The following is a 27515-nucleotide window of genomic DNA, read 5'->3' on the forward strand; positions in this document are numbered from 1 at the left end:
CGACTCGGACTCGGTCTAGTCAGTCGAACACACGTCTCCTTCGACTAGACTAGTGGGAAGGCTAGTGTTACGGTCGTAAGGATACGGGCACGGATCCGACCGAGAGACACGGCCGAGTCGAGTCAATCATCCGGGAGCAGTCGGTCGAAGCACTGGGGCCCGGATCCAGGTCCACCCGGGTAACCGCCCGAGAGGTCTACATCCCAGCCCGATAGCCCGGTGCATTCGGAGCCGAGGACACCGACGCCCATCCGAGCATACCCTACCGAGCCGATTCCCGGATAGCCCGACTGAGCAGCGCACCCGACTCGACCCAAGGAGTCGGGGCCGAATCGTACCTCCTGTCACTGACCACTCCCTCTCTTGTCCTACTGACCACTCCATCTGACAAACACGCCGCTGGGTATGGCCACGCGCCGTCTAGACGTACTCCACTGTCAACAGTGTACTTCCTCATTAAAGACAGCACCCCTCTCAGGTACGGAGAGTACTTTCAAGGTAAGGTTCACCTTGCTTTGCCCGTGGTACGGCCCGACTCTCCCTTATATAAGGCGAGCCCCTGTGAAGGGGCCAGGTACGCTCACAGTTCCTCACTTCTTCCATTCTCGTTTTCTCTTCTGCTACCGCTGACTTAAGCATCGGAGTGGTCTCGCCGGTCCCGCCGGCCGTCCATCTCACGGTGTCTGTGTTTGCAGGCCTCCGGCGATCGTCAGCCAGTCTCAGCCGTTTTCCCGCACAGTGCCCCTGAGGAAGTGTCGTGTGCGCCCAGAAGAGGTTCTTGACGGGAACAGTTACTAACGTATACAATCCATGAAGAATCTATATCAAATGAATATTGATATAAAGTTTATATTCTTGAACGAGTTTATAAAAGAAAGTTAAATATATTTTTAAAAAAATTATTTGGACTTCTTAAAATTTTATGTCAAAATAAAATTTTCTTCAAAAAAAAATGGAAAAGCAACGACTTCACTCTTCGCACGAAGGGAACGGCGGTTCGCAGTCCAACCTTTTATTTGGACACCGACGACGGATATTAACTAGATCAGTTCCGCCATGGCCAATGTTCTAATGCCACGAACCCACCCGATCGGCCAATGCATTTTGCTGGCTTCTGCCTTAAATGCCGGATCGAGTCGGTCAAAGTCTTCGGATCCAATCATTGAAAACGAGAAAGAATCGAACGCGTTGAGCATTCTGTTGTTTCTCAGATCTCTGTGATCCTTCGTCAGAGCGTTTTCTCTTCCGGTGATCTTTCTTGAATCACTTTCATTATGAGTATCCTATGTAGATGCGGATTCCGGATTCACTCTTTGGGTTTTCGACCTGATGAGGGAGAAAAAAAAAGAATTTTTTTCGTGATTTAAGGTTTCAAGATGGTTATTGGATCAACTCTTGATCTTCATCCGGAATCCTCGCGGTCCATCGGGGATAGGTTAATCTACCGTTAAGTGTGCATTTTAGAAAGCAGAAGCCGTCGTTTTTTTTTTTTTTTTTTGCGAAGTGAGTCAACGCTGTTTGTTTTCGATTATTCTTTCTCACCATTTCTCCAAATGTTTTCTTGGGTCTGATAGAAACGATTTCGCTGGCGTGTGCCAGGTACGTTGGAACCTCTTGTTGAAATTTCTATATCATGACAATATTTTTGATAAGGAGACAGAATCTGGAAAAAAAGATTCTGGAGTCTTAATCATGGCACTGATCAAATGCCATTCAAAGGGAGAAACTTTGACTCAATTGAGTTTGATGAATCACAATCTATCATCTTTACGTTAAAGCGGTGTATGGTAAAGAAATAATTGCATTAGTGTTATGCATTTGGTGATAGTTTTTAGTTTTATTTTTTTTCATCTCATGTTGATTATATCATCTTCAAATAGGGTTATTGAATCACTCGTTGACGAGATGATGTTCCGGTCTTGAAATCTATATATATATACGCGCGTGCAGTAGTCACTACATCTAAACTGCGTCTACCAAATGAACAGAAATAACTTCACTCCTGATCTAATTTTCATGGTTATTCTATCACCGTTCTTCCTAGATCTCCATCTATTCCTTGTATCACTTCAATAAATTTCATTCTCAAAGAATTATTGCCCCTTGCTTCATTTTTTCTATTTATTCCTTAACAAAATCTTAAATCTCATATACTACATTTTATTTCTTGTTGTGGTGATATTCATTGACGAAGATATTGTCAATGATTAAATGATTGTTGTTTATTCTCAGGTATGGAAGAAGGTAGTCCTCACTTGTGCTTTCCATTGCGAGATTTCTATATCCCTAGTTACATACTAGTACCAGAATCAGAAAGGGAAGACGTTGCAGAAGAACCAATATGTCCTGTTATTGTTTTTGTCAATTCCAGAAGTGGTGGTCAGCTAGGAGGTGATTTGATTAAAACATATCGTGAGCTTCTCAATAAAGTTCAGGTACTTAAAGTCTTAGGCTAGTTGTCGGAAGAAAGAAAGCATCCATCTGAAGAAACACAATTAACAGAAGATTTTTGTACCAACTATCCAACTGTCTATTTCAGGTTTTTGATCTGGGTGAGGAGGCTCCTGATAAAGTTCTGTACAATCTTTATGCCAACTTTGAGAAGCTGAAGTCTGAGGGTGATAGGCTTGCTGAGCATATTGAGAAGAAATTGAGATTAATTGTGAGTGAAACATTGAGCAAATCTTAGATCACACTATCTCAAGTATTTTATTTTTCTCTCATCATATTCTTCATTTTTATGCTCCCTTCCTCTTTTTTTCGCTCATTTTGTTGAGAAGCAACTTGTATGTTAGGTTGCAGGTGGCGATGGTACAGCTGGTTGGCTTCTTGGTGTAGTTTGTGATCTTAAACTTGTTCAGCCACCTCCAATTGCCACTGTGCCTTTGGGAACAGGAAACAATCTTCCCTTCTCATTTGGTTGGGTAGGTCAATTATTTATTTTTTTCTTTGGAAGAAATCATCAAATAATATTATTAATTCTATGAAACTATTTTCTTATCTTTTTAACTTTTCATGCAAGATTGCATCATTTTTCAAAACAAAATTGTAATTGCAATCACCTTATCACATGGCAGGGAAAGAAGAACCCTGGTACAGACCATCATTCAGTGAAAATTTTCCTTAATCAAGTCAAGGAAGCAAAGGAGATGAAAATTGATAGGTATATTTGCAGTCATCAATTTTAGGGAGGTTAACTTTCATACATTACTTGGGTCCTTAAGATCAAATTTACAAGCTATTTAAGATGCTTACTCTCAAAAAGAAAACCACATAGGATACTTATCATCACATTACACATTTGGGTTGACACCAAAGTTTAAAATATCGAGCCGTACTGAGGTTTCGGATCCCGGACTAGAACGATACCGTTTCAGTACCGTATCGTACCGTGCCGGTATAGTTTCGATATTTTTAAAATATAAAATAAAATAAAAAATTTAATCTAAGTATTTAAAAATAAAATATAAAATATTTTTAAAAAATAATAAGATAATTTTATGAATTTTAATAAAGCTATTTAAATTATCCCTAACTATAGTTAGGAATTGATTATTAAAACCTTAATTAAATCTTAAGTTAAAAAAATCTTAAAAAAACTCAAAATTGCGACTGCACGCCCCCGGTCGCACGCGGCCCGTGCGCGGAGGCGTCGCCGGGCCCGCGCGATGCCTCTGGTGGCGTCGTCGGGCCCGCACGACGCCTCCGATGGCGTCGCCGGGCTTGAGCAACGCCTCCGGAGGTGTCGTCGAGGCCGCGCGACGCCTCCAGAGGCGTGCCGTGCCTGAGTGACGCCTCCGGAGGCGTCTCCCGGTCGGAACCGTTGTGCTGTGCCGGTGCCGGTTCGTGGCACAGGACGAAAATTTTCGCCGGTATCATGCGATTCAACTCGAAATTTCAATCCCTGGTTGACACAAAAATGCTCAGATTTTTTTTTAATCTTAATAGAAGAAAAGTTGATATTTCAGCATAGCGAATACTCCAATGCACATTACATTCTTTTATGATTGAGATATAAGCATCATCCATACAATTGTAACTTAGTCTTTCTTCTTGTTTCCTTCTCCCTCTCCCTTTAAACTTTCACTATTATTCTGCATGTTGCTCATCATTTAAAAAATGATTTTACTTGGTATTGAGGTATTGCCTCAAAATTAACTGCTTTTGCAAATGTGTGAGGTAGTAGAGCTTGTATTAACATTATCATGAAGTCTTGCCTTTTTTGTCCCTATTTTTTGGAGTTGGTTAGATGGATCTTATCCTACATTAAAGCTCTGCAAGAATATGTTACTAGTAGAACATTAATAGATATCTAGCAAAAAAAAGTGCCCCTCAACCCACATTATTAATTTATTTTTTTAATATACTTGTAGTCTGTTGTAACATTGTCATTATGTAATTTCCTTTGCATGGACTCAATTATATTGCTAAGTGTTATTTAGATACTAATGATAATGAAAAACTGCATGGTTGTTAATGTCCATTCATATATACTTTTCCATTTGCATCTCTAAAAACTAAATCTCTCTAAGTGGTTATCAAATGCCAACTATTGACTCTCTATTTATTCCTTTAGAAATACTTCTTAGTATGGTTTAAAATCTCGTATCGTATAGAGCGACATGGGTGAAACATATCATTCCGCCCTCCAACCGACATAACGTTGACACATGCACGCCCTACTCGAGGTCTTGTGGCTATGCGAGGCCCCGTGATCGTGTGAGCCCCATGGTCAAGCGAAGACCTCGCAGCCTCATGGAGGCCTCGCATGAAGCCATATGACTGCACAGAAGCCTCGTGGCTTGGAGGACGCCTCGTGCAAGGCTCTGCAGCCTCATGAACACCTTGCGCGAGGCCTAGCGGAAGTGCGAAGGTCTCGCGGGAGGCTGAGTTTTTTTTCTTTTCAATTTATTATTATTATTTATCTTTTTTATCAATTAATTCTTTTTAGGTAGTTTTTTCAATTTTAACTTTTTTAACTATAATATTTTTTAGTTAATTCGTTTTCCTTCTACGCCTTATTTTAAATTTTTTATTCCTTTTATTCTTATTTATTTTTAATTTTATTCTTATTTCTTTTCACCTTAAATACATCAGAAAACATTTCCTCCTTAAACTGATTAAAATAAATTAAATTCAATTTAATTTAAACCTACTTCATCCTAATCATTATGTCTAGATTTTAATTAATCCTAAATTGATTTTTACTCAATTTTAATTTTTAAAATATTAGTTTAACCTAATAGTAAGTATTTATAGTAATCAAATATTATAATAATATTTTTTAATTAATATATTTTATTTTAAAAAAAGTACTGAAACTGTATCGCATGACACGATATGATATCGAAATCATATCTTTCTGGCCATAAACTGAAACTCTAATACGGCTCAAAATTTTAAACCATGTTTCCTAGTCCTTATTTAAATAGAATATCTTAGAGATTTAAGTGGGTTGAGATGGTATGGACATATCAAAAGGAAACTATTAGATTATATAGTTAAAAGTATTAGACTGGATGGTGCAAGGGGTAGAGGGAGACAAAGAAAACATTAGTTCATGAAGTAAATATAATTTATTAATTTGAATATTGTTAGTGAGATAGTATTGTATAAAGCTCCAAGCACAATGGAGATATAAGATTCATGTAATCAGCCACTAATAAATGGAACAAGCATGGGTTGGTGATGATGATAACGATGATGATGGTGCCAAGTGGGTTATTTTGGGGTGTCTATATGCTCCTTCAGTGGCACACCTATGGGAAATCAGATACATCTATTCATTTATTACTAGATCATCACATCTCATGTTATGTTGTTATATCTATTTCAGTTGACTATTCCTTCTATATATCTCATTGTTTTGTTGGAACTTGGGAGAATAAATGATGGATGGTTCTTTGATAAAACTTTTGGGAGCTGTGATGTTCTTAATTTGAACCATTTAGTGCTTGCAAAACAATGCTATTTCAACCTGCTCCGATGTAATCTTTTAATTCTTTAAGTTTGGAACCCTACTAATGCATAGGTCCGTATAGGTTAGCAACATGGAATAGTGTTATTGCTACCACGTCTGTATTTAAGTTTAAACACCAAGTGGGGTATTTTGGGAACCTCTATGTGTTCCCTCAGTGGCACACCTATCGGAAATTAGATACATCTGTTCATTCATTGCTAGATGATCACATCTCATGTTATGCTGTTATATCTATTTCAATTGATTATTCATTCTATATTTCTCACTGATTGGTTGGAACTTGGAAGAATAAATGATGCACGGTTCTTTGATAAAACTTCTGGGAGCTGTGATGTTCTTAATTTGAACCATTTAGTGCTTGCAAAACAATATTATTTGAACATGCTCCAATGTAATCTTTTAAATCTTTAAGTTTGAACCCCTCTGTTTGCATTATACTAATGAGTAGGTCCGTATAGGTCAGCAGAATGAAATAGTGCTATTGCTACCATTAGATTTATGTTCATTGTGCATGTTTTTTCAAGTTCTACTTTATTAATAAGTTTGTCATTGTTTTGGAACAATATCGACCTACCATTTCAAAGTTTTGGTCCATGGCTTGATCATTTCTGTTAGGTTCTTCTAGTTTCCAGTTTTTTTATCATAATGTTGCGTTTTGATTTTTAATACTCTATTATAAAATCTACATGAACACGTAATACAATTTAGGCCAGGTTAATAATTTACTTTCTAGTACATATCCATAGATTAGGTGGTCAGAAACACAATTGGCAAAAGTGATAAGGATGTTCGTATTTCTGTGATAGTGCGGTTGATGCAAAATTAAACAATGATCATATCTCATGATGAGTGGTCATTGAATATGGTAAAGAGTCAGATGAGAGCAAGGGGAATGAAATGACAACAGTTAATTTGGTCTTTAGTATCCTGTTCAATATTTTAGTTTGTGATACTACAAAGTTTCGTGCTGATCATTTTATTCACCTGATTGTTGAATGATTCCTTGCTTAAATATTAATAATGAGGAAAGGAGCTTTCCTTGATCATCTTATTTTGGGTTAATCCCAAATAAGAGGTCTACAATCTTCCTTGCCTTGAAAAAGAGGGTTTCAGGAATTTCCCTAGTGATACCTAACCAGCATTCTGTTTTGCTCACTTTTAAGTACTTATGAAAGTTTCTATTTTACAAAGATTTGGTTCATACATTGGTCTACCATGGCATGCAATCATATTTGTTCCTCTATACGAATGATTCATGTGACATCCTTTAGTGTGGGCATAAATGTGCATGTTATTTTCCCTTCATGTTGTATACTCTCAAAATTTTGCTAACTCTAACATGTGAATCTCTCTATCAATTGTGTACCTTATGAAATTATCTATATGATTGGCTACTTGTCCTCAACTTTTAACCTATTAAATCGGAAAATGAAACATTTTTCCTCTTCTTTTTATTGGAACTTAAAATTTTTTTCATGAGTGACGCATGCATGGATCTTTACCATAACCATGATTCTGCAATAGATTAAGAGCTAAAATTGGCTAAGGGTGATTTCAGTGATAAGAGTGCTCATTAGCTAGTCAATTAAAAGTGGTGATGATCAGAAGTGGTCTTGGTGTATAAAAGGTGCAATTCATATTCTTGTATGTATTGTGACATTGTATATTTTAGACAGAAAAGCCATGATTAGAAATCTATATTAACAGGGAATTATAGTTATTTTTAACCTAATTAATGATGTTAATTGTTTGATTTTGATCCTTTAGTTGTTTAGGGGTTGGGGGTGCAAACATTTTATCTATAGTCATTTAAATATTTGACTTTGAAGAGCAAGGGTTTTTGAATTATTGCTTCTATGGTTTATTTAAGCTGGCATATTGTTCTGAGGATGAAAGCTCCCATGAAGGGTACCTGTGATCCAATTGCTCCGCTTGAATTACCACATTCCCTTCATGCATTTCAGCGTGTATCAAGCTCAGACTCACTTAATATGGTAAGGAAAATTAATTATTGTTTCTTATCCTAGTGATTGTTTGTGGATTTAGAATTATTATACTTCCATAATAACATCACAAAGCAATATGGATGTTTCTCAAAGACTGAGTGTATGAGATAGTATTATTTATGTTTATAATACTATTACTTTTTTCTTCAGGAAGGCTATCATACTTTTCGTGGTGGTTTTTGGAACTACTTCAGTATGGGTAAGAAAATTTCTAATTTATAAAAATGCAACTGATCACTAATTGATTGCATAAAGATTAAGCAGTTGACAAATTGGTTAGTATGTGCATACTATGAAGGTAAAATTTTCCTAGATTGTGTGGCTCTACTTATGCACTTGACATGAATATAACATTATACTTTCTATATTTCATTATGACTTTCTTCTTGTCTGGTCTTCCATAAGTTGATTGTCTGTCCTCTATTCTGGCGTTTGCTATATATTTTCTTTCTATGCTTCAGAGTTCAGGGAAGAATGCTATACTAGTTTAAAAAATATATTTCTTTGGAGTCTATAGCAGAAACTTACTCTCATGATTAAACTTTCATATTCATAATTTATTCTTTTGTTTGTACTTTCTTTGACTACTTTGACTAGAAGTAGAATCAGCTTTAGGCAGTCCAAGAAACATGAGTGCAGGTTCTGAAGTGTCACTGTACTGTTACATCATGTGAATGAAGATATATTTGTGGCTTGTTGGCATACCCATCTTTGTTTACTTTAATAGAGGACAAATAGTTGTTCTTTTATCTTAATTAAAGATGAATGCAATATGGCCCATGTATATGATGTATATGTATATGATGTATCATACTTGTATTCAGGAATGGATGCCCAAGTATCATATGCATTTCATTCTGAGCGGAAGCTACACCCTGAAAAATTTAAGAACCAGATAGTTAATCAGGTACTGCTTTTACCCTTTTCTGTCATAACCTCATAAAACTATCTACAACTCTTCTATAGATGCCCATTATTTGTAAACATTGTAACATACATATTACCTGCGGTTATTTTTGCTAGCATTATGATGTGGGCAATCATGGTTTAAATTTTTTAACCTTACCATGTAAATGTTTGTTATTATCCCTCCAATCTCTAGAGTATGCTCTTTCTTAAAACCCCTATACCCACCACCAACTTGTTGACATTTACTTTCACTTAGCCAAATTCACATAGTTAGGTCAGAAACAAGCATAATAGAAATTTGCACAAGAATTTAGGGGATAAACATAAAAGATATATTCCTAATAAAGCGATTTCCTTGTTTCTGACAAATACATTGGAAGTGTCTTAAGAAAAGATTTGCCATATCACATTATAGTCATCGCAAATATGTAATTCTCAATCTATAAAATGAGATTTCTTAGGCACGAAACATGGTAAGGGAAACACATAATGGAAGTCTCTGTTGTGTTGCTCTGTAATATTTCATTGTGATGGTGGATTCCATGAATTCATGGAGAGTTTAAATTGCATATGAACTAAACTATTGGTCCTCTGGCTAAAGTGCTGAATGTCTTTGTACAGACTACATATGCTAAACTTGGGTGCACACAGGGGTGGTTTTTTGCTTCTCTGGTTCACCCTTCTTCAAGGTAAGTTCAAGAATGGTTGATATCTGCAGCTGTAGTTTTATGTTCAGTTTCACAACAGAAAAGTTAGTGCTATTCTAGGTTGCAGTGCAGGAATGTAGAGTTCATTTGCAAGTTATCTTTTGGTTTGATCAAGTATAAAAAGGTAAGCATCATTATATCCATATAGAAAGGAGAAGAATAACAAGTGATATGCCATATGTTAGGGTGCTCTTGTACTAAATTGAGAAGTAAATAATTATTTGGCTTATTAAATGGAATCTCCTGACTCCTGAGAGAGGAGGCTAGATACAGCTCATATTTTGCAAGGATCACTTAGGAGAATTGGTTTAGCAACTAAAGTTACAAATTAAATTACTTTAGTACCATTAACGTTCACTAATCAGATAGAGTTACTTGATTCTGTTGGATAAAATTGTAAATATAACCTAGTCTAATGGTTGTGTCTATCTAGAATTACTTGTTAGATAGAATTGTTCATATTTAGCAATTTTATGTTAAATCTATAGATATATATAAGTATACTTTACTAAATAATCATGCAATATAATTATTTTAGCTTCCCTAATTTCTACATGGTATCAAAGGCAACCATTTACCATTTATGGTTAAGGTTTTCCAAAGAGCTATTCCTCCAAGGGGGAGGTTGGCTATCTCTCACTCATCTCTATGTTGATTTCTCTCTACCTTTCTTCAAAATTTTAGTTCTCTTTGAAAATGAAAATCTTAGAAAATTAGTTGTTAATATTAATTAGTGGAATGTTTAGGTTGCTACATTCTATTTCTCCTAATTTCTAGGTTCATTTATGTCTCGTACAATTTTTCTAGTGGATCCCAATTTGTAAGAGATATTCTATGCACTTGATGTCTTCAAGTAATGTTATAAGGGAGTCTATGAGTAATTTTGGTGACGCAATGACTAAAGGAGTATGGTTGGAAATAATATCAAAACTACACAGAGGGAAACCTATCATCAAATGCTACAATATAATGCTTAAACCAAGGAATTCGATACTGACACGTACCACCCGAAATGGGCAGTTTTTACTATTCTAGTATAGGAATAATGTTGATACTCTATCAGTACAAATGTGCTAATAGCTATGCAAAAATCCTATGCTTGCCGCCGGTACAAAGCGTGACAAAAAGGAATTGAATTGATTGCTTCTGTCGTTCACGGTAAAAACCTCTGTCGATCACGGTAAATTAAAGGGTAGGACTATAATGCTCAAAAACATACCCATCAGTAATATACGTTGATCAGTGAGAAAGATTAGCAACGATGAGGACGGTGATGACTCTTCGCTCATAGCAATGTGCATAGGTAAGTTTTTGATAATTTGATGTATTTTGAGTGATGGAGGAGAGGAGAGATGGTCAGTCGACAGACGTAGACTAAATTGTAATTGTCCAACTAAATCACGACTAGCGACAACCTGAGGAGAAGAATAGAGAAGGAAATCGGCAAGAGAAAAGAGATTACTAATTTTGGGGAAAAGAATTTTAGTATAATAGTTTTAATTAAAACTATTATATTAAAATCAAATGATGGTACAAACATGTAATTAGATGACCAATAAATGCTCCAATTAGACGATATGAAACTATGACAAATATGCATATCAAATGAGGAAGAGAAAGATAAAAAAAGACTTGGTTAGCAATAATAAAAAAGATAAAATTTATTTAAATTAGATAATGATATAGTAGGGAATAGAGCTCAATAGCAAATAAGGATCTATATAGCCGACCCCACATAGTGGGATAAAACTTGGTTGTTGTTGTATATTAAAATCGAATGATATAAATTTATAAAAGTATTATAAATAATTAATATATATTAGTGCTATAAATTATTATAAGATATATATAAGTGATATACTTAATTACATCACTATAATATAAATATGCAATAATATTATAAACTTATTATAAACCAGTAATGTTATATTATATAAATGTGATAATAATAATAATATAATAAATATATATGTAGGATCGAGTTGAGCGCTAAAGAGGGGGTGAATAGCGCGTTCGTCGTTTTTTCACTCGTTCGGAAAACTTACGGAAAAATTAGAGTACGAAATATAGCAGACAGAAAGAAGTTAATACTTTTATTTATTTGGTTCACAGCCATAGGCTGTTACTTCAAGGTCCACAATCTCAGACTGTTTCCAATGGGCAATTCACTATTAAATTCCCCTCTTACGAGAGAAAGTTTTCGCTTTTACAAAAGATGTTAGGAACAGTAAACTTGTACCATTCTAAGAATTGAAGTATAATAAAGCGAATGTAAAATTACCAACTGAAAAGATAGAAGGTTAATGCAGAAGTCGGTGCAGCTCCTCAACGTTACGACGGCGTCTCGAATGTGCTAGTTGCGCTAGAAGATCATTGTAGTAGCGTAAATTGTAGCTTCTAGGGGTTTCCCCCGCAACTGCATATAAGGCCGATTCGGGCGCTTAGAACTCCTACTGGGCACCTCCACGTCATCCCATCGATCCGTTTCTGATGCTGATTTGACATCTTCTGAGCGCCTGTATCCCTTTCGGGTGCCTGGATGCTGACGTGGAGATTGCCGGATCAACTTTGACTCCGTAACGCCTTATCCATATCCGGGCGCCTAGAGCCTTTTCAGGTGCCTGGAGGTTGAGGTGTCTCGACTATTGGAAACTTACCACCTCATCTGCCTAGCTGGCCTGATCTGTTGACGTCTGATTGCCTGGATCCTTTTCGGGCGCCTAGACCGTCCAATCGCTTGGATCCAGATAGGGGTGCCTGGAACCCAGAGTTCCGATTCTTCCTTTCCTGTATTACAAGGTTAGTCCAAAAAATAAAAGCAGAAACTTGATAGTTTTAGCAAACTTTCTGGTTTTGACTTTTAGGTTCTAATAAAATTCTAGATCAGACCGATGCCTACTGTTCTCTTTCCGAGAACATGTCCTTACCCACTCTTTTTAGGAGAATTTATCTTTGTCAACCCAGTCCTACAGATTTGTTGGACTTTTGCTCAGCTTTTGACTCTCGACCCTCAGAACTTCCACCGCTAGACGTCCGGTCCTCCAGACCTGTCTAAACTTCCCCCCTGGTACTCTGATCTATCAAGTCTTCCTAACTAGAACTTCCTTATTCAGTCCTCCTGATCAGTACTTCCTTACCTAGTTTTCCTGACTATGACTTCCTTTGTCTAGCTGCAACTAGAACTTTCCTATGCTACCTGCACACTCAGTTCAGTTCATTAGTCAACTTCACAAGCTTAACTTGAATCCTTTTTTATTATTAAAATCCTAGTTCGATCATCTGGTGCTCCCTGCATCAACAATCTTCTACTTTTTGATTATGACAACTTCTGTTCCAAGTTAAGTATAAATTTTCTTTTAAAAAGTAAAGTCATAAAGAAATTCCAACTCAAAAACACCGACTCTCCCTTATCTCAGTACCTCCCCTGAAATTAAGGTATACTTAGAAAAAAATTTTAAAAGCAAATTTTTTATCTCCCCTTGAACTTGACATGGTTCTTTTCAATGTGTCAATTCGGTCTAAGAATCATCTAAGTAACATTTTAGATTTTGAAAACATTTCAAAAATATTTTGCAAAAATTGTGCTTCTTCTTAAAAATGATTAAGATTTTTGAAATTTTGAACATTTGCCAAAGAAAGCAATTTTACAAGAGAACCATTTTGAAATGAGAAAAAGCAATTTTTCAAAAGAAATTTTGAAAACTTTAAAGTACTCTTTCAAACTTTGAAAAATTTTACTTTGAATTTTAAACTTGTATTCTCTTGAAATTTAAACTTATACTGTCTCTCTCCCTTTGACATAATTAAAAATAACTATTGAGGAAAATCAATTAGAATAAGATTTGGATTTGAGTCCAAGCATGATGTCTATATAATATATAAAAAATACTTAGACACAAAAAAAATTTCAGCCTTAGTCATATGTCTAACTTATTGTTACTAGCTGACTATCAGAAGATAACAGTTTTCACTAAGTTAGTCAAGTGTATTTTTCCAGTTAGTCTTTTACTATGAAGGAACACTTAACTTAATTCATATTTGTACATATTTTTAGGACAGTTTTGTTTTGATGCATTGACATAAGCATCTAAAATCTACACATTTACCTTATGCATCTCATACCGTTCTAGGTTTCACAATACACAAACAAGTTATATCTAGTGTGCTTTGTGAGATGCAGTTAACCTAAATCTACATGTGCATGATTTATACTGCGAGTGCCTAGCTAAGTCCATATTTTCCTTTAATTTTGAAATCAAAATTTTGAAAATATTTTTCTGAAACTAAGTTTTTCAAAAATGATCAGTAAACAACTTTGAAAATTTTTGAAAATATTAGTAATAATAGATTGGAAAATCATGAGTTTTGAAAATATTTGTAATAGAAATATAATTTAAAAATTGAAACTTAGTCTACTAAGCACATTCCTAATTTGTCTTCTGAGTGTGCTAAACTCAAATTCAGGGAGGGATTTTGTAAAGATGTTGGCTATGTTTGATTTGGACTCCATATAGTCAAGTACAATCTCTCTCTTAGTGACATGGTCCCTAATAAAATGGTATTTGACTTCTATATATTTAGTTCTAGAGTGATGGATTAGATACTTAATCAAGTTGATTGAACTAACATTGTCAATTAAGACTTTAGTATTGTGGTATTTTAGATTAAAGTCCGTTAATATATGCATCATCCAAAATAATTATGCAACACATTCTCCCATTGCTATGTATTCTACATCAGTAGTAGATAGTGCAATACATTGTTGCTTTCTGCTACACCAGCTGACTAGACATGAACCCAAAAATGGACATCCTCCACTTGTACTTTTTCTGTCTAGTTTATAATCAGCATAGTTTGAGTCAGAGTACTCTACTAATTCAAAGTTATTACTCTTAAAGTACCACATTCCTACATTTAGTGTTCCCTTAACATACCTAAGTATGCTTTTTACTAATGTTAGGTGAGATTTCTTAATATTTGATTGATATCTAGTACACATACCAACTGTAAATAAAATATCAAGTCGACTTGTAGTAGGTATAGTAGACTAACTATTATACTCTTATAGTATTTTAATTTTACTTGTTTTTCTTCTAGGTCACTATCAATATTTATGTTTGTTGCTGTGTATTTTTATTTCTTTTGAACTTTCCATGCAAATTTCTTAATTAGGTCTTTAGCATATTTATTTTGATAAATATAGATTTCTTTTGAACTTTCCATGTCAAATTTCTTAATTATTAGGTCTATAACTTATTTAGTTTGATAAATATAGTTGTCATCTTTAGTCTGTTTGATTTGTAACCCTAAGAAAAAGTGTAACTCACCTACCTAACTCATTTCGAACTCATTTTTCATTAGTTCAACAAATTCATTTAAGAATTTAGTGTTAGTTAAATCGAAAATGATGTTGTCTACATAGATTTGGACTATAAAGAAGTCCTTTTTTTATGACTTTAACAAATAATAAAGGGTCAATTTGTCTTTGGTTAAAATTCTTAGATATTAGGTATGTTGATAATCTTTCATACCAGACCCTAGGTGCTTATTTTAACTTGTATAAGATTTTCTTGAGTTTGAAGACATAATTTGGATAGTCGTTATCTTCAAACCTAGATGGTTAATCTACATAGACTTCTTCTTTAATGAACTCGTTCAAGAATGCAAACTTTACGTTCATTTGGTAGATTTTAAATCCTTTGTGGGCTACATAGGCTAGCAATATTCTGATGGATTCAAGTCTAGCTACGGGTGTATAGGTTTTAATGGGTTGGGTTGATTAAGGTTTAGTATTTCCTTTAAACTTTTCTTGAAATTTCCTCTCCAGATACTCACCAATTAGCGGAGGCATTTTCTTGTAAAATTTGCTTGGCAGTTCTTCATTCATAAATGCGCTGTCTGTTTTTGCTGCCAATTCCTTGTATGTATTCATATAAGATACAAGGTCTTTAGTATTGTAGCATACTAACCTTTCAAGGTCCTTTGCTTCTAAGTCTCCGATTCCGTTGTAAAATCTTTTCGGAGGGAATAAAATTCTAAGCAGAGTCTTGAATTTCTTATTCAATTTCCCAAAGAGTCGATCCACTTTTATTTGGTATCAGAGCTTGGATTGAGTTCTAAGCTCTATGGCAGGCTAATCTTCTTTATTCAAGGTTGAGGTAAGGGTAATCATGCCAAGTTCTTTTAAGGAAATGCTCGTTTATCAAATTGGCAAGTATTTTCCTGAAAAACTAAAATTATTCCTGAGGAAAGAATCACAAGGTTAGAAGGTGGAGACCCGACAAGCATCCTTGGTTCGGAGTTCCGCAAGGCTAGTAAGCGCGTAAGGCGGTAAGCTTAAAGACCTTAATTTGAAGATATTCCTCAAAATAGTTGATGTTTTCATTTAAAAATCTTGAAGGAGGTATTTTACTGAGAATTTTATTTGATAAAGCGATCGGACAAGTTAACTGATCGCAAAAGGCCGCCGAGCAACATAAGCCCTTAGGAGGAGGTCATTAGCCAGTCGGATGAGCGAGAAAGTTTTACGAGTCCCTAAGCCGTAAGGATAAAATTCGTAAGTAAATGTTGCCCCTATGTCTGAAAGATTTGAGCGAAGCATAAGAGAATGGTATGAGAAATCCCGAACCAAAAACCTTGAGACCTAGCAGAAACTTTGAAACCGGAGCCTGCAGATTTAGCCAATAATATAGGAGTAATCCACGACAAAGTTTGTCTTCTTTCAAAAGTATCCCTTAAGCATTTTTATTTACTAGAGGAGGAAAATAAAAATCTTCAGAAGGAAGTAGCTCAGCTACGGAGTTCTTTAAGAAATCTTGAAAAAGATTTTGTGTCAAATAAACCACTTACTAAGGCTGAAATTAGAAAACTGGTTACTGAAATTTCAAAACAGCCAAAATTAGTGGAAGAAAAGGCAGTAAAGCTGATTGAGGAATTAAGGCATAGTGTCAGGAAGGTAGAAGACATCCTGCACGAAGTAAAAGGGCTAATTAGTGGATGACTGATTTTTCGAAGCAATCCGAAAGCACAAATTACTTAAAAGTCTTAAAAGTAACAGACGGAATAGAAACCCCAGCCAAAGGCTTTGCTAAACTAGGGGATTATTCATCAACCTTTGATCTGCTAAAAACAGTAGTTAAGCAGAATAATACTTTAATCTCACTGCTTATTGTATAAGGTGAACTGTTACAAGACTTGCAGAATCAGCTAAATCAGTTGAAGAGGCAACAACAACAACCTCAAGAGACGCCTTCCAAAGAACTAGAAGGATCAATAGAAGAACTTACCAAAAGACTTGTTGGTCTTAATTTGGGAAGTGAACCTGTTATTCCCAAAAAGAAAGACTCAATTTTAATATTTAAAAATCCTTCTGATATTCTTGAAGCAGAAAAACAGAAGTTGAAATGACGTCACGAACACCAGCAATAACTACAACAGTCCAAGTACCTTCGGCGGAAGATCAGATACGTGACTACCATCAGAACCAAAGGCGACTGTACAATTTGCAAAGAAGGATTGTCCCGAGCCAGAGAAGATTTAGAAGAACAATTGAAAGTCAACTAGATCCGGAAGAACAATTGGAGATTTCCAGATCTAGAAGAGCAACAATGGTACCAGCAGAAATCCTTTATTCTGCAGGATACAGACCAACTCGACACTGAGTATATCAACATTACTCGGAAGAAGACATATTATGCATATAAGATGGACAAGTGGATTTGCCACTTGTTACTACACAAAGTCACCAAGCTCTAAGAGAGTCAGGTTTTCACCACATTCATGTGGGCCTCGTGATGATCAGAGTATATACCCTTCATCGACGAGACGCCGGGACTATGGCATTAGTCATCCTACGAGATACTAGATGGCGAGGAGACCGTGCCATTATAGCAACAATGGAAATGGATTTATCAAGGGGAACCCAAATGACATATGTAATCCCCGATCTTATGTTAAGCATAGAAGTTGAGACATAAGACTCTTTTGGTGATCCTTTTGTAGTGCTAGACAAATATAAAATGGATATTGGTAAATATAATATAATTTATTACTAATTATCGTTAACATATATGAATATTATTTTAATTTTATTTTTATTTGTCTTACAATTGAATGATGGTTATGATATGGAGGATTAACCTCCTAAATTTAAAAAAGGTTGCAATACAAATTCTCTCACACAGACAACGCCTTCAAGTGGTAGCGAAAGAAATTAATAACTTTCTCCCTCGTTTATACAAAAATGCAAAATTGTCTTTCTTATGATCACTTAGAGAAGATGATCTACATTCACTATAATATATATCTTCAACTAAGAACTATAATAGAAGAGAAGGAAGAACAACAGTCTAATGATGTAGATCCACTTGATATTAGATTTTTCAAGACTAAGGATGATTCAATGATAGATTGGTGCAGCGTTGTTGAAATTGAGAATGCATTACTTGATGAAGTAGGAAATCCACCATGACTATCTCAATTTCTTACCTAGCAGATTGAAAAATTGCATGCTAGAGGAGATGTAGTGAGGAAGGTGATGTTGATGAAACTTTTGACTTAGAATTTAAATTTTCTAGATCTTGACCTATAAATTCATATACATCCCAACCCCAAACACAACCAAAGTTCACAGATAAGGTAAAGGCAAAGCTCTTTGATGAGTAAGAACATGATAAGATGGGAATAAATTATCACCTTTTGATAAAATATTATCATTGCAATCCAAGAAGTTAGAAGCGATAATAGTGATATTGATAGCAGTGCAAGTACTCATAGAGGTGATGACAGTGGCGATGTGCTTGGTGGTTGTGAAGCCTATGTTCTCTTGATTCCAACACCAAAGCCTTGGACACCAAAGCCTATGTTCTCTTGATTCCAACACCAAAGCCTTGGACATATGAGCAAGGTTACATACATGCAACCCAAGATGATGATCATGGAGCTAGAACTATTAAGAGTTAGTATCAATTTTGATATAAGGGTGATAGACAAAAGAAAGCTCATGATTATCGAAATATATAGAAGAATTTAATTGAGATTGATTTCGATTGAAGTTTATCATATTCTCAACCTTCTTATTATAGCTCTAATACATCATATGATGATCTATCATATTAGAGTTCAGGTATGTATGTTTATGCTTATCCTATATCGGTACTTGTATATTCTAGTGGTGTCAATACAAGTCTAACTTCTAGTGGTGAATCAAGACATGCTGATAAACATGTGGAAAATCCCTGGGGGTGACCGGCCCAGTCCCACGGAAGTTTCCCACCGGCCACCAGGGTAAATCGGGAAGCGCACGCAGCGGCCAACCCAGATGTCCAGCATCCTTTGATTGCGATTCTCATTTGGAGGAAAATTCCTGCAAATACGCCGTAGCTGGGGATCGAACCGTGGGTGCCTGGGTGACAACCTGGATGTCCTACCGCGACACTATAGCCCCGGGGACGGAAACGTCAATATCAATACTATATGTCATGGGATAATTATTTGATTTGGGTGTTGGAGAACTATGGGGTTGATGTTACAAGGATGTTGCAAGAACGAGTGCTTTCATTTGATTTACGATTCCTTTTGGTATTAGCAAGGTGTCATGTTTTGATGTATCAATTTTAATTCAAGTTCATTTTTTAAAAAAAGAATTATATTTATTTTTTTGCGTAACAATCTTAAATTATTCAATAGTTGAAGACTTATATAATGCTACTATAAAATTAATATAGAAATTATTTTTTAAATAAAAATATATAGAGTAAACACACATTTATCTAAGAATTAGATGGTGTATATATTGTATTAATAAGCCAAAACCATCATACTATCGTCTCTTTATTGTCTAATATAAAATTTAATATTATCTACATTCTTAAACTAGATTGGAAATTTTAAATATTTTAAAATATGTTAAAAATTACATTAAATTATAAGAATAATTTGAAGTTGTGAGAATTGAGTTTACTATACATCTATATAAATATAATATAAGTAATATCCATAATCATCAAATCTTTAAATTTGTAACAATATGAAGCCGAAGACCATCTTCATGACATGTAAGTTCTTGGACTCAATCTCTTTGCAATAAAATTTCAAGTGATTAAGACTAAAAAAAGAAAAGTTTGATGAATGAAGTTCTCGCTAATATGGGGTATCGGGGAAGGATCTATTATACACAACCTTACCTTACTTTGCAATAGATTGTTTCCTAGACTCGAACCTGTGATTTTTTTGTCACAAGGCATCAACTTTACCATTGCACTAAGCCTCCCCTTTGACTATTTTATTATATGCAACAATAAAAAATAAATTTTAAATTACATTGCTATAGCTATTGCAAAATTTAATAGACATCAATTATCTCAAGAGAAAATATTGAAATATGAACTCAGCAATAAACATCTAAAATATAAAATTGAGAGTGAGCATTTATAGCAATCAAATATTGATAAAAATAATTTTTAAATTAATATACACTAATATTTTAAATAGAAAAAAGTATTGAAATTGTATCAGCATGATGATATAGTATCAAAACCGTATTATTCTAGTTCGAAATCAAAATTTCAGTATGACTTAAAATTTTAAACTTTGGCTTAGACTAAGCAAAGGGACCCTAATGCTAAAACCTTTGAATACAATGCTAGAAATAGGCAAAGAAGAACTCTATTGTTGAAACCATTACAACAAATACTAAAACCAGGCTGAGGAGTCCACACCTTTATCGTAATCCTACCATTGAAATTGTTATGAGGATAGCAACCAACTACCACTAATTACTCATATATTATTTTTATTTTTTATTTTTTAATCATAGCTAATTTCAGTGAAGTAATTAGTGGTCATGCTTAACTGAGTCTTCAAGCATGTAGGGCATTTCCTACACCACTCTATTGCCATTGTTCTTAGTTGTGTAGAACATTCGTGGAATACAATTCCTTGGTTATTTCCAAGATTTGGGCCACCAATTTATCATGTTCTCTCTATCCTTTTCTTATTTCTCTTTTATTTCCTTTCAAAAACCAAACATACTTAATTGGGAGCTATTGCCCATGGTATCTCTGATACTAATTTGTTATAGATGCATGCATAGGATTGGATCCACAGGGTCTCCTTTGGATTAGACTTAGAAAGGGTGGAAGAGCCTTTGATTCTCCTTTGGGTCCAATATGGGAGTGGCTGACAAACCAAAGCCTGTGTTAGCCGTTTTAAGGACATGTGATTTTGTAGTGAAGAGGTAGTGGCAAACAAGCAATGATAGAGGTGGGAAGTAATGGCGAGGGAAGAGCAGAAATATTGAAATAGGGAGAGAGATAGAGTGAGAGGTAGAGGAAAAGAACTTTGTTAATTTCTATTCATGATACAATTTTGGGCTTGCATCCCTTCTGTCATAGTTTCAAATTATTTTTATCCATTCTTGTTGCTTCATTTCCATTTTGTTCCTTGTGGACAAATTCTCCAATTTGCTATTGAGTTTGATTTGCAGCCTTTCTTTCATGTTATCATCTACTATTTTAAGATATGGCTTTGTTCGTATTAAATAATTATAAGGAAATATCTCTTTGTCTTTCCTACCAGATTCTCTTTAAAGGAATTGCCAATTTTATCTCTCTTCATTCCCTCTAACTTACCCTTTCTTTCTTCTGAAGTAAATATAGTCTAAGATTGGTGCCTCCTAGTGAGAAACAGATAAATTTAAGCAAAGGACATGGTCTGAAAAAGATGGGATGGACAAGTATTTGGCATAACATTTATTCAATCAAAGATATTGTTATGGTAGGACTAGAGTACTAATTAGGAGATTGGAGTAGTACCATCTTCTTGCTCGAGTCTTAGGTTGACAATCAAACATTAGAAAGATCATCTCTAGACATGTTATATGCACAGTTAGACCTGGAGTCACCATCAAGGATATGACTAGATATCTTGAGAAAAAGAACATGTGGCTGATTGGTTGACACCATTAAGAGAATATCTTGTGGGAGGATGTCACAGACTATGCACAAGGTTATGTTAATCTATACCTCTCCGAGAACAAGAACCAGACTGCATGGCAATGGAATAGACCAAATATATTATCTATTGTTTCAGTGTATGAATCGATAGTTGACTTCAGAAGGGACTTCTGGATGCAGAAATCTTTGCCAATCAGGTATCCCATAATGTAAAATTTCTATAGGATTCTCTGGCAAAACAAATTCCTACAAAGCCTTCTCTTAAAGTGTGGAATAGATGTCGACACTCTGCCTTCTTTGAAAGGAAACAGATATGTATGTCATCAATCTAGTCTCAGATAAAGCAATACGTCTGATGGACAGATGCATGGATAAGGAGAGTTTAAGTAATTTTCCATCCATTGTCTCTTTAGAACATCTCTCAATTGAAGGTTTGTATCTTGTAATTAGGTTAAGTATTCCAACAGGGACAGTTTAGAATGCTTGGAACAAATTGTCCCAAGAAAAGCTGTCAACTATATGACTATTTTCTTATTAGAATATCATTTTTGTAAGAAAATATAAATTGTTTGATAATTTCTATGTGCATATGCAGGAATATCGCACAGCTTGCTAAAGTGAAGATCATGAAAAGTCCAGGACACTGGGAAGATCTCAATGTTCCTCATAGGTACACATATTTCTCTTAAAATAATTCAGAGTTTAACATGAATCTAGTGCCCTATTGCAGCAGAGTCTTTGTCTAATATTTCACTACCAATCAAATGCTCAAATATATATCCAGTCGTGCGTAACAAAATCAAGGAAAGCAGCTGCCTCCAAGAACAGTTATCCCTCCCTACCATGTTCCCAACCTACTCCAGTCGGGGTAACTCATCTTGGAGGTTCTCCGATCATTAAGTCTATTTGTTGGGGCGAGGGTTTTGGTGTAGTACATGGCAGAACTCGTGCCCCTACTAGTAGACCAGTTTGATCAGGCGACCACTTTCCTTGATTTTGTTACGCATGACCGGATGTATAGCACATCCTCTTTTGGGTGTTTAGGGGTGGTTTTCGGTGGTTTTGGGATGCTACTCATGTGTACCTTGGCATTCATCTAGGAGCTTTCCCTAGGTGCGTGCACTGTCTTTCCTCTACTGAGGGGCTAGTCATGTTCTATGCTTCTACCAAACTGCTATATCTTGGTTGTTATACCTAAGAAGAGAAACATGAGGGTTAATACTGCAGCTGATTAAAATAGATTTTTGGCACTTGATTGAGTGAAAGTTTCATATGTTTTTCTGGTTCTATTTTTTTTCTTTGTTAGTTTCATTTGGTATATATCAGGTCCTTTATTAGCACCTTCATAAGGTTATCATTTATTTGTGTTAGAATAAGATACTGCAAAAACAATCAAATTACATTTTGCTTCTTTTAGTTGATTGATGTGTTTCTAGGTTTCTTTTAATTTTATTTTTAATTCTCATTTTCAATGGCACAAAATGATAAAAACCCAATTTCTTCATAAGCTTCATAGTTCATATGATTGCCATTTTACATGTCGGAATGAGCCACTATGCAACATCTTAGTACAGTTCCTGAATGATGTTTTTGTGTTTCATGTATTTTTTATTTGTAGTTCGTAGGAGACAATAGCCGTTGACCAACATGCTTGGAGCTTTAGATATTACAATAACTTTCTTATAACTTCTTTTGGATTTTATCATTAGTTGTTTGTGAGTTGCAATTACGTTTCATTCTTTTTGAAAGTGTACCTGTTGATTTTATGTCATAAAATTTTGAAAAATGAAAATTATTAAATATATGTCATTAACTGAAATACTTCTTGTGTATCTACAGCATTCGTTCAATCCTTTGTCTCAATTTGCCCAGTTTTTCTGGGGGACTCAATCCATGGGGAACTCCTAATCAGAAGAAAACAAGAGACGTGAGTTTCTCTATGACTTTAAACAATAATAGGATTCATAAAATACCTTGTGATTTTTTTTTCCCAGAGGGATCTTACTCGACCATATGTTGATGATGGCCTTCTCGAAGTAGTTGGTTTTCGTGATGCCTGGCACGGGCTCGTTTTGCTAGCTCCAAATGGGCATGGAACTCGTCTTGCACAGGTGAACTTACATCTTATGAAGCCATGGGCAATTTGGTAGCTGACCTATAATTTAGTATTCCAGTGATTGTTCTTAACAAAGCATAAGCCTTGGCCCTGTTAAACATTTCACTGATTCTACTTGAAAACATGTTACTAACTGACGCCACTTAGTATTCCCATACTAAGTAGATGAATCATAAATTTCTTTCTACAGGCACACAGAATCCGTTTTGAGTTCCACAAGGGTGCAGCAGATCACACATTTATGAGAATTGATGGGGAGCCATGGAAGCAGCCTCTACCGGAGGATGATGACACAGTTGTTGTCGAAATTTCTCATCTGGGGCAGGTCAATATGTTGGCCACCCGTGACTGCATCTCCAAAAGCATTAATGATCCTTCGACACCAGTGAGCCACCATAGCAATGGGGATGACAGTGAGGACTCTGATGGTGAATGGGAAGGAGGGAGGAAGAAGTTTGGTGCAGCAGAGACGTTCAAGATCCCTGAGGATACAGATATTGCTCATCTTAGTTAAGTTCTCAGATTTGATTTGCCTCTTCATATCTATAATTTGCCCTTGCAGTGGTGTCCATTTGGGTTGATTTATTGTCATCTCGTAATTGTGAGATCGTGTGATTGTTGAAAACTGATCCATATCCAATCATAAACACGTTTGGATTTAATATTTTGGTGCATCCACATTATTGTGTGTAAGAGAACAACTAACTTGGTATTCGCTTGACATGATTCATCTAATTATTTATTTCTCAAATGAATAATTTTCCATTTTCTTTTCTATGTAAGACCATTTTTTTGTTTTTGCTTTCTAGACATGAATTTACTCTCAACAAAGGCGGTGAGAAAGGAGAGGAGAAATTTGAGAAGTGAAATGTATACAATTTGTTCACTTAGGTAAATAAAAGAGTAGAGTAAGGGGAGGGTGTTGGGGTAATCATGCCATAAGTATATAATTTGCATGTGGTTTCGATATTTAAACTGTGCTTGTGTTAGGAATTATTTGTGATCTCATATGCGTGTAAGTACAAAAAGCTTTAGCTATTGCAGGTGCAATTATGGAAATCCAAGTAAGTTGATGAGGCTCGGATATTTAGTTAGGTGGAAGTCCTAACAAGTTAGGAAACTGAATGTTAGACAAGAAATGCTAGGAAGGCCATCGTTCATATTCTTAGCAAAGTGAAGTTCCAATGGATGAAAGATATTAGATGCTAAGTAAGGTAGTCTAGGAAAGTCGGGACTAGATTATTGATAACGATGAAGTTCGGGAGACTAGATGCTAGATAATGAAGATTGAGAGATGAGGAGATCTAGGCATGATAAGTCCCAAAGGCATATATGCCTTCACATAGATGGGAAACATTGGTGATCTGTGAGCGTCTTTGAGTGAATGTATGCTTGGGGTGTAGGTGAATTTCAAAGATATGTGAAATTTGATCATTAAAATGATCGAGTCTTGGGACACAATCAACTAGAATAGAGTACTAATTGACTAGTATACTTAGTTGACTAATTGATATGAATTAGTCAATTGAAAATTTTCAAATCCTATTTATTCTATATTTGTGATTTGAACTAGTTGATTGATGATACCAACTAGTCGATTGGGCCAATCGACTGGTCCACCCTAAGTAGTCAATTAAAATATCCTAAATTTACTGTTAAGTTTCAAGATTTGTCTCTAACCAAAGTCTGGTTAACAATTGACTCAGGAGTCAACTGATATTATGATCAATCAACTATTTAGTTGGTTGACAATCAACCAGAGTTAAAGAGTTAAGTCTAAAACATCTATTGAACAGTCAACTACTCACTACTAGTTAAATAGAATAGAGCAATTGATTCGTCTTTGTTTGAATAGATGATTGAAAATTATTGATAAAGTTGATTGATACTTATATTAGTTGACTAAGGGTCAAGTAGAAGTAAACAATAATTTGTATCTATTGAATTGTTTTGTGTCTATTGAATTGTCAATCAACTAATGGTTAACAAAAGAAAATAGTATGAATCATCTCTATTGTAGAGTTGACTAATTGATGATGAACATTCTACTAGTGTTCCAATAAAAGTGAGTAATAAGAATGTTTTTATTTAATAGATGACTGGAATTGAAATAGTCAACTAAAGCTAAACAAAAAAACAATAATGAGTTGTTTAAAGATAATTTAATTTGCAATGTTTAGTTTTTGATTGGATCTCACATACTATTTGACTGACGGACAACAATCAGACGCATGGTTTCATCTAGAAAACAACTAATTCACAAAATCAAGTGCTTGTCTTCTTTTGCAACTAGAAAAAAACTACTAGGGCATTTGCTTTTGTTGTTTGTCAGTTGTTTGTCTTTCTTTATCTTCTCTTATACTTCATTTTTTTCATTATTATAAGGTCATTGTTATTGTAATAGATTTCTTCACCTCCAGTACTACAGAGAAGGAGAAAGATAAATGTGTTTTTAAGACTGATCCACCTATAAATTATAGTTGTAGAGTAGGGGTCCTTAGAATGGCGATCAAACCACATAAAAGGTTGGGTTTTTTGTGTTTGTAATTTATTTTTCTACTTCTATATTTTGTTGCATGGCATGAGTATAAAAAAGTTTCTTTTGTAAAACTCTTAGTTGGTTCATTCTTCTTCTCTTCGTCTTCTTGCTTGGTCGAAATTCCCATAGAGGTTGCTAGCACAACCTAAGTCTTCTCTAAAAAGGTAAAAGAGTGTTAGTGTGGATACGCATAGAGGGACGAACACTTAAACGTGCTAGAGATCCGACACCCTTTGGACAAGCAGGATAAGCGAAGGGCACGCATCAAAGGTGAATTCTATTAGATAGGATTTTGTAGAGTTAACTTGTATGATTTTTTCGCATGGATGGCTCGAGAGATCCTATTTTTCGTTGTGAAATTTTTGTTTTATCGCATAGGATTCCCAACAAAATGAAACTCTGGTCCAGATGTGTGTAGGGTATACATATATTTCTACTAATTTTATTGCACATCTTTATGCATTTTCATATTAATACTCTATGTTTCACATCCTTTATTCATGCATTAGGCATATTTTCTCTATTTTCTAGTTCGGAATTCTGCTCTTGTACTTTTGCATTTGCAGGATGGAAATTGGTGTAAAACAAGGTGGAACGAAGGAAGAACAACAAAAGCCAAGACTGGGTCGTGCCTTCCATACAGATTCACAGCCACTCCAGGCCATGCCACCAAGCACGATCATGCCCCCATCTCAGGAGCAAGCCAACCACGGGCTGTGTCTACAAGGCACGACCATGCCCTCAAAACAGAAGGACGTCAGCTTGAGGTCGTGCCTACAAGGCACGGCTGTGTCACTCTTCCAGAGCTAAGCCATCTCGGGGTCGTACCTTTCTTCTAGAACCAGACCAACATGAGGTCGTTCCCACTAGGCATGACCGTGCCAGCAGAAAGTTTGGGCCAAATTTTTTGATCGCGCCATGAGGCACGGCCATATCACGCCTAGAAGCCTATCTAAACGTCTTTTCAAAACCCTTTTAGGGGTGCGTCAGAGGACAACAAGGAGGCGTCGTAACCACGTTCTAAAGGGGAATTCCCCATCACATCTATCTTTCCGGGGCTACTCCACCATTTCCATCCATCGCTAGTGAGGAGATCACAATTCAAGGAAGATCCACGCATACTGATAAGTCTTTCTCCTTTTCTTTCTCGGATATTGGATCAAAGATGAATTCCTTTTCTTCCTCCTCGAATTGTATTCCCTCTGTCATGGAGTAGATCCCTTAGATTCTAGGATGTAGGAGGAATTAAAATGTAATGGATGATTGTACTCAATGGATTTGCTATTTACTATTTTCTATAACAT

At 35.4% G+C, this 27515-nt stretch overlaps 1 protein-coding gene across 2 annotated transcripts; it reads left to right on the forward strand.

Moving 5' to 3' along the window:
* The first annotated feature begins 1144 nt into the window (after positions 1 to 1144).
* Positions 1145 to 24334, forward strand: LOC141815264 (diacylglycerol kinase 1-like). Of its 2 annotated transcripts, none has more exons than XM_074703185.1 (13): positions 1145 to 1248; positions 2233 to 2435; positions 2540 to 2662; positions 2796 to 2924; positions 3078 to 3163; positions 7851 to 7974; positions 8137 to 8185; positions 8811 to 8893; positions 9517 to 9584; positions 22152 to 22226; positions 23396 to 23483; positions 23551 to 23667; positions 23863 to 24334. In XM_074703185.1, exons 2-13 carry the CDS (start codon positions 2235 to 2237, stop codon positions 24184 to 24186), a joined length of 1467 nt encoding a protein of 488 aa, XP_074559286.1. In that variant the 5' UTR covers positions 1145 to 1248; positions 2233 to 2234; the 3' UTR covers positions 24187 to 24334. The 2 variants fall into 2 exon arrangements, with proteins under 2 accessions (XP_074559286.1, XP_074559287.1); XM_074703186.1 differs by lacking the exon at positions 1145 to 1248 and adding an exon at positions 1310 to 1435.
* The last annotated feature ends 3181 nt before the right edge of the window (positions 24335 to 27515 follow it).

This window comes from Curcuma longa, chromosome 21 (genome assembly GCF_044706935.1).
Source record: "Curcuma longa cultivar G26 ecotype Majalengka, Jawa Barat chromosome 21, ITB_CL_G26_1.1, whole genome shotgun sequence".
NCBI lineage: Eukaryota > Viridiplantae > Streptophyta > Magnoliopsida > Zingiberales > Zingiberaceae > Curcuma > Curcuma longa.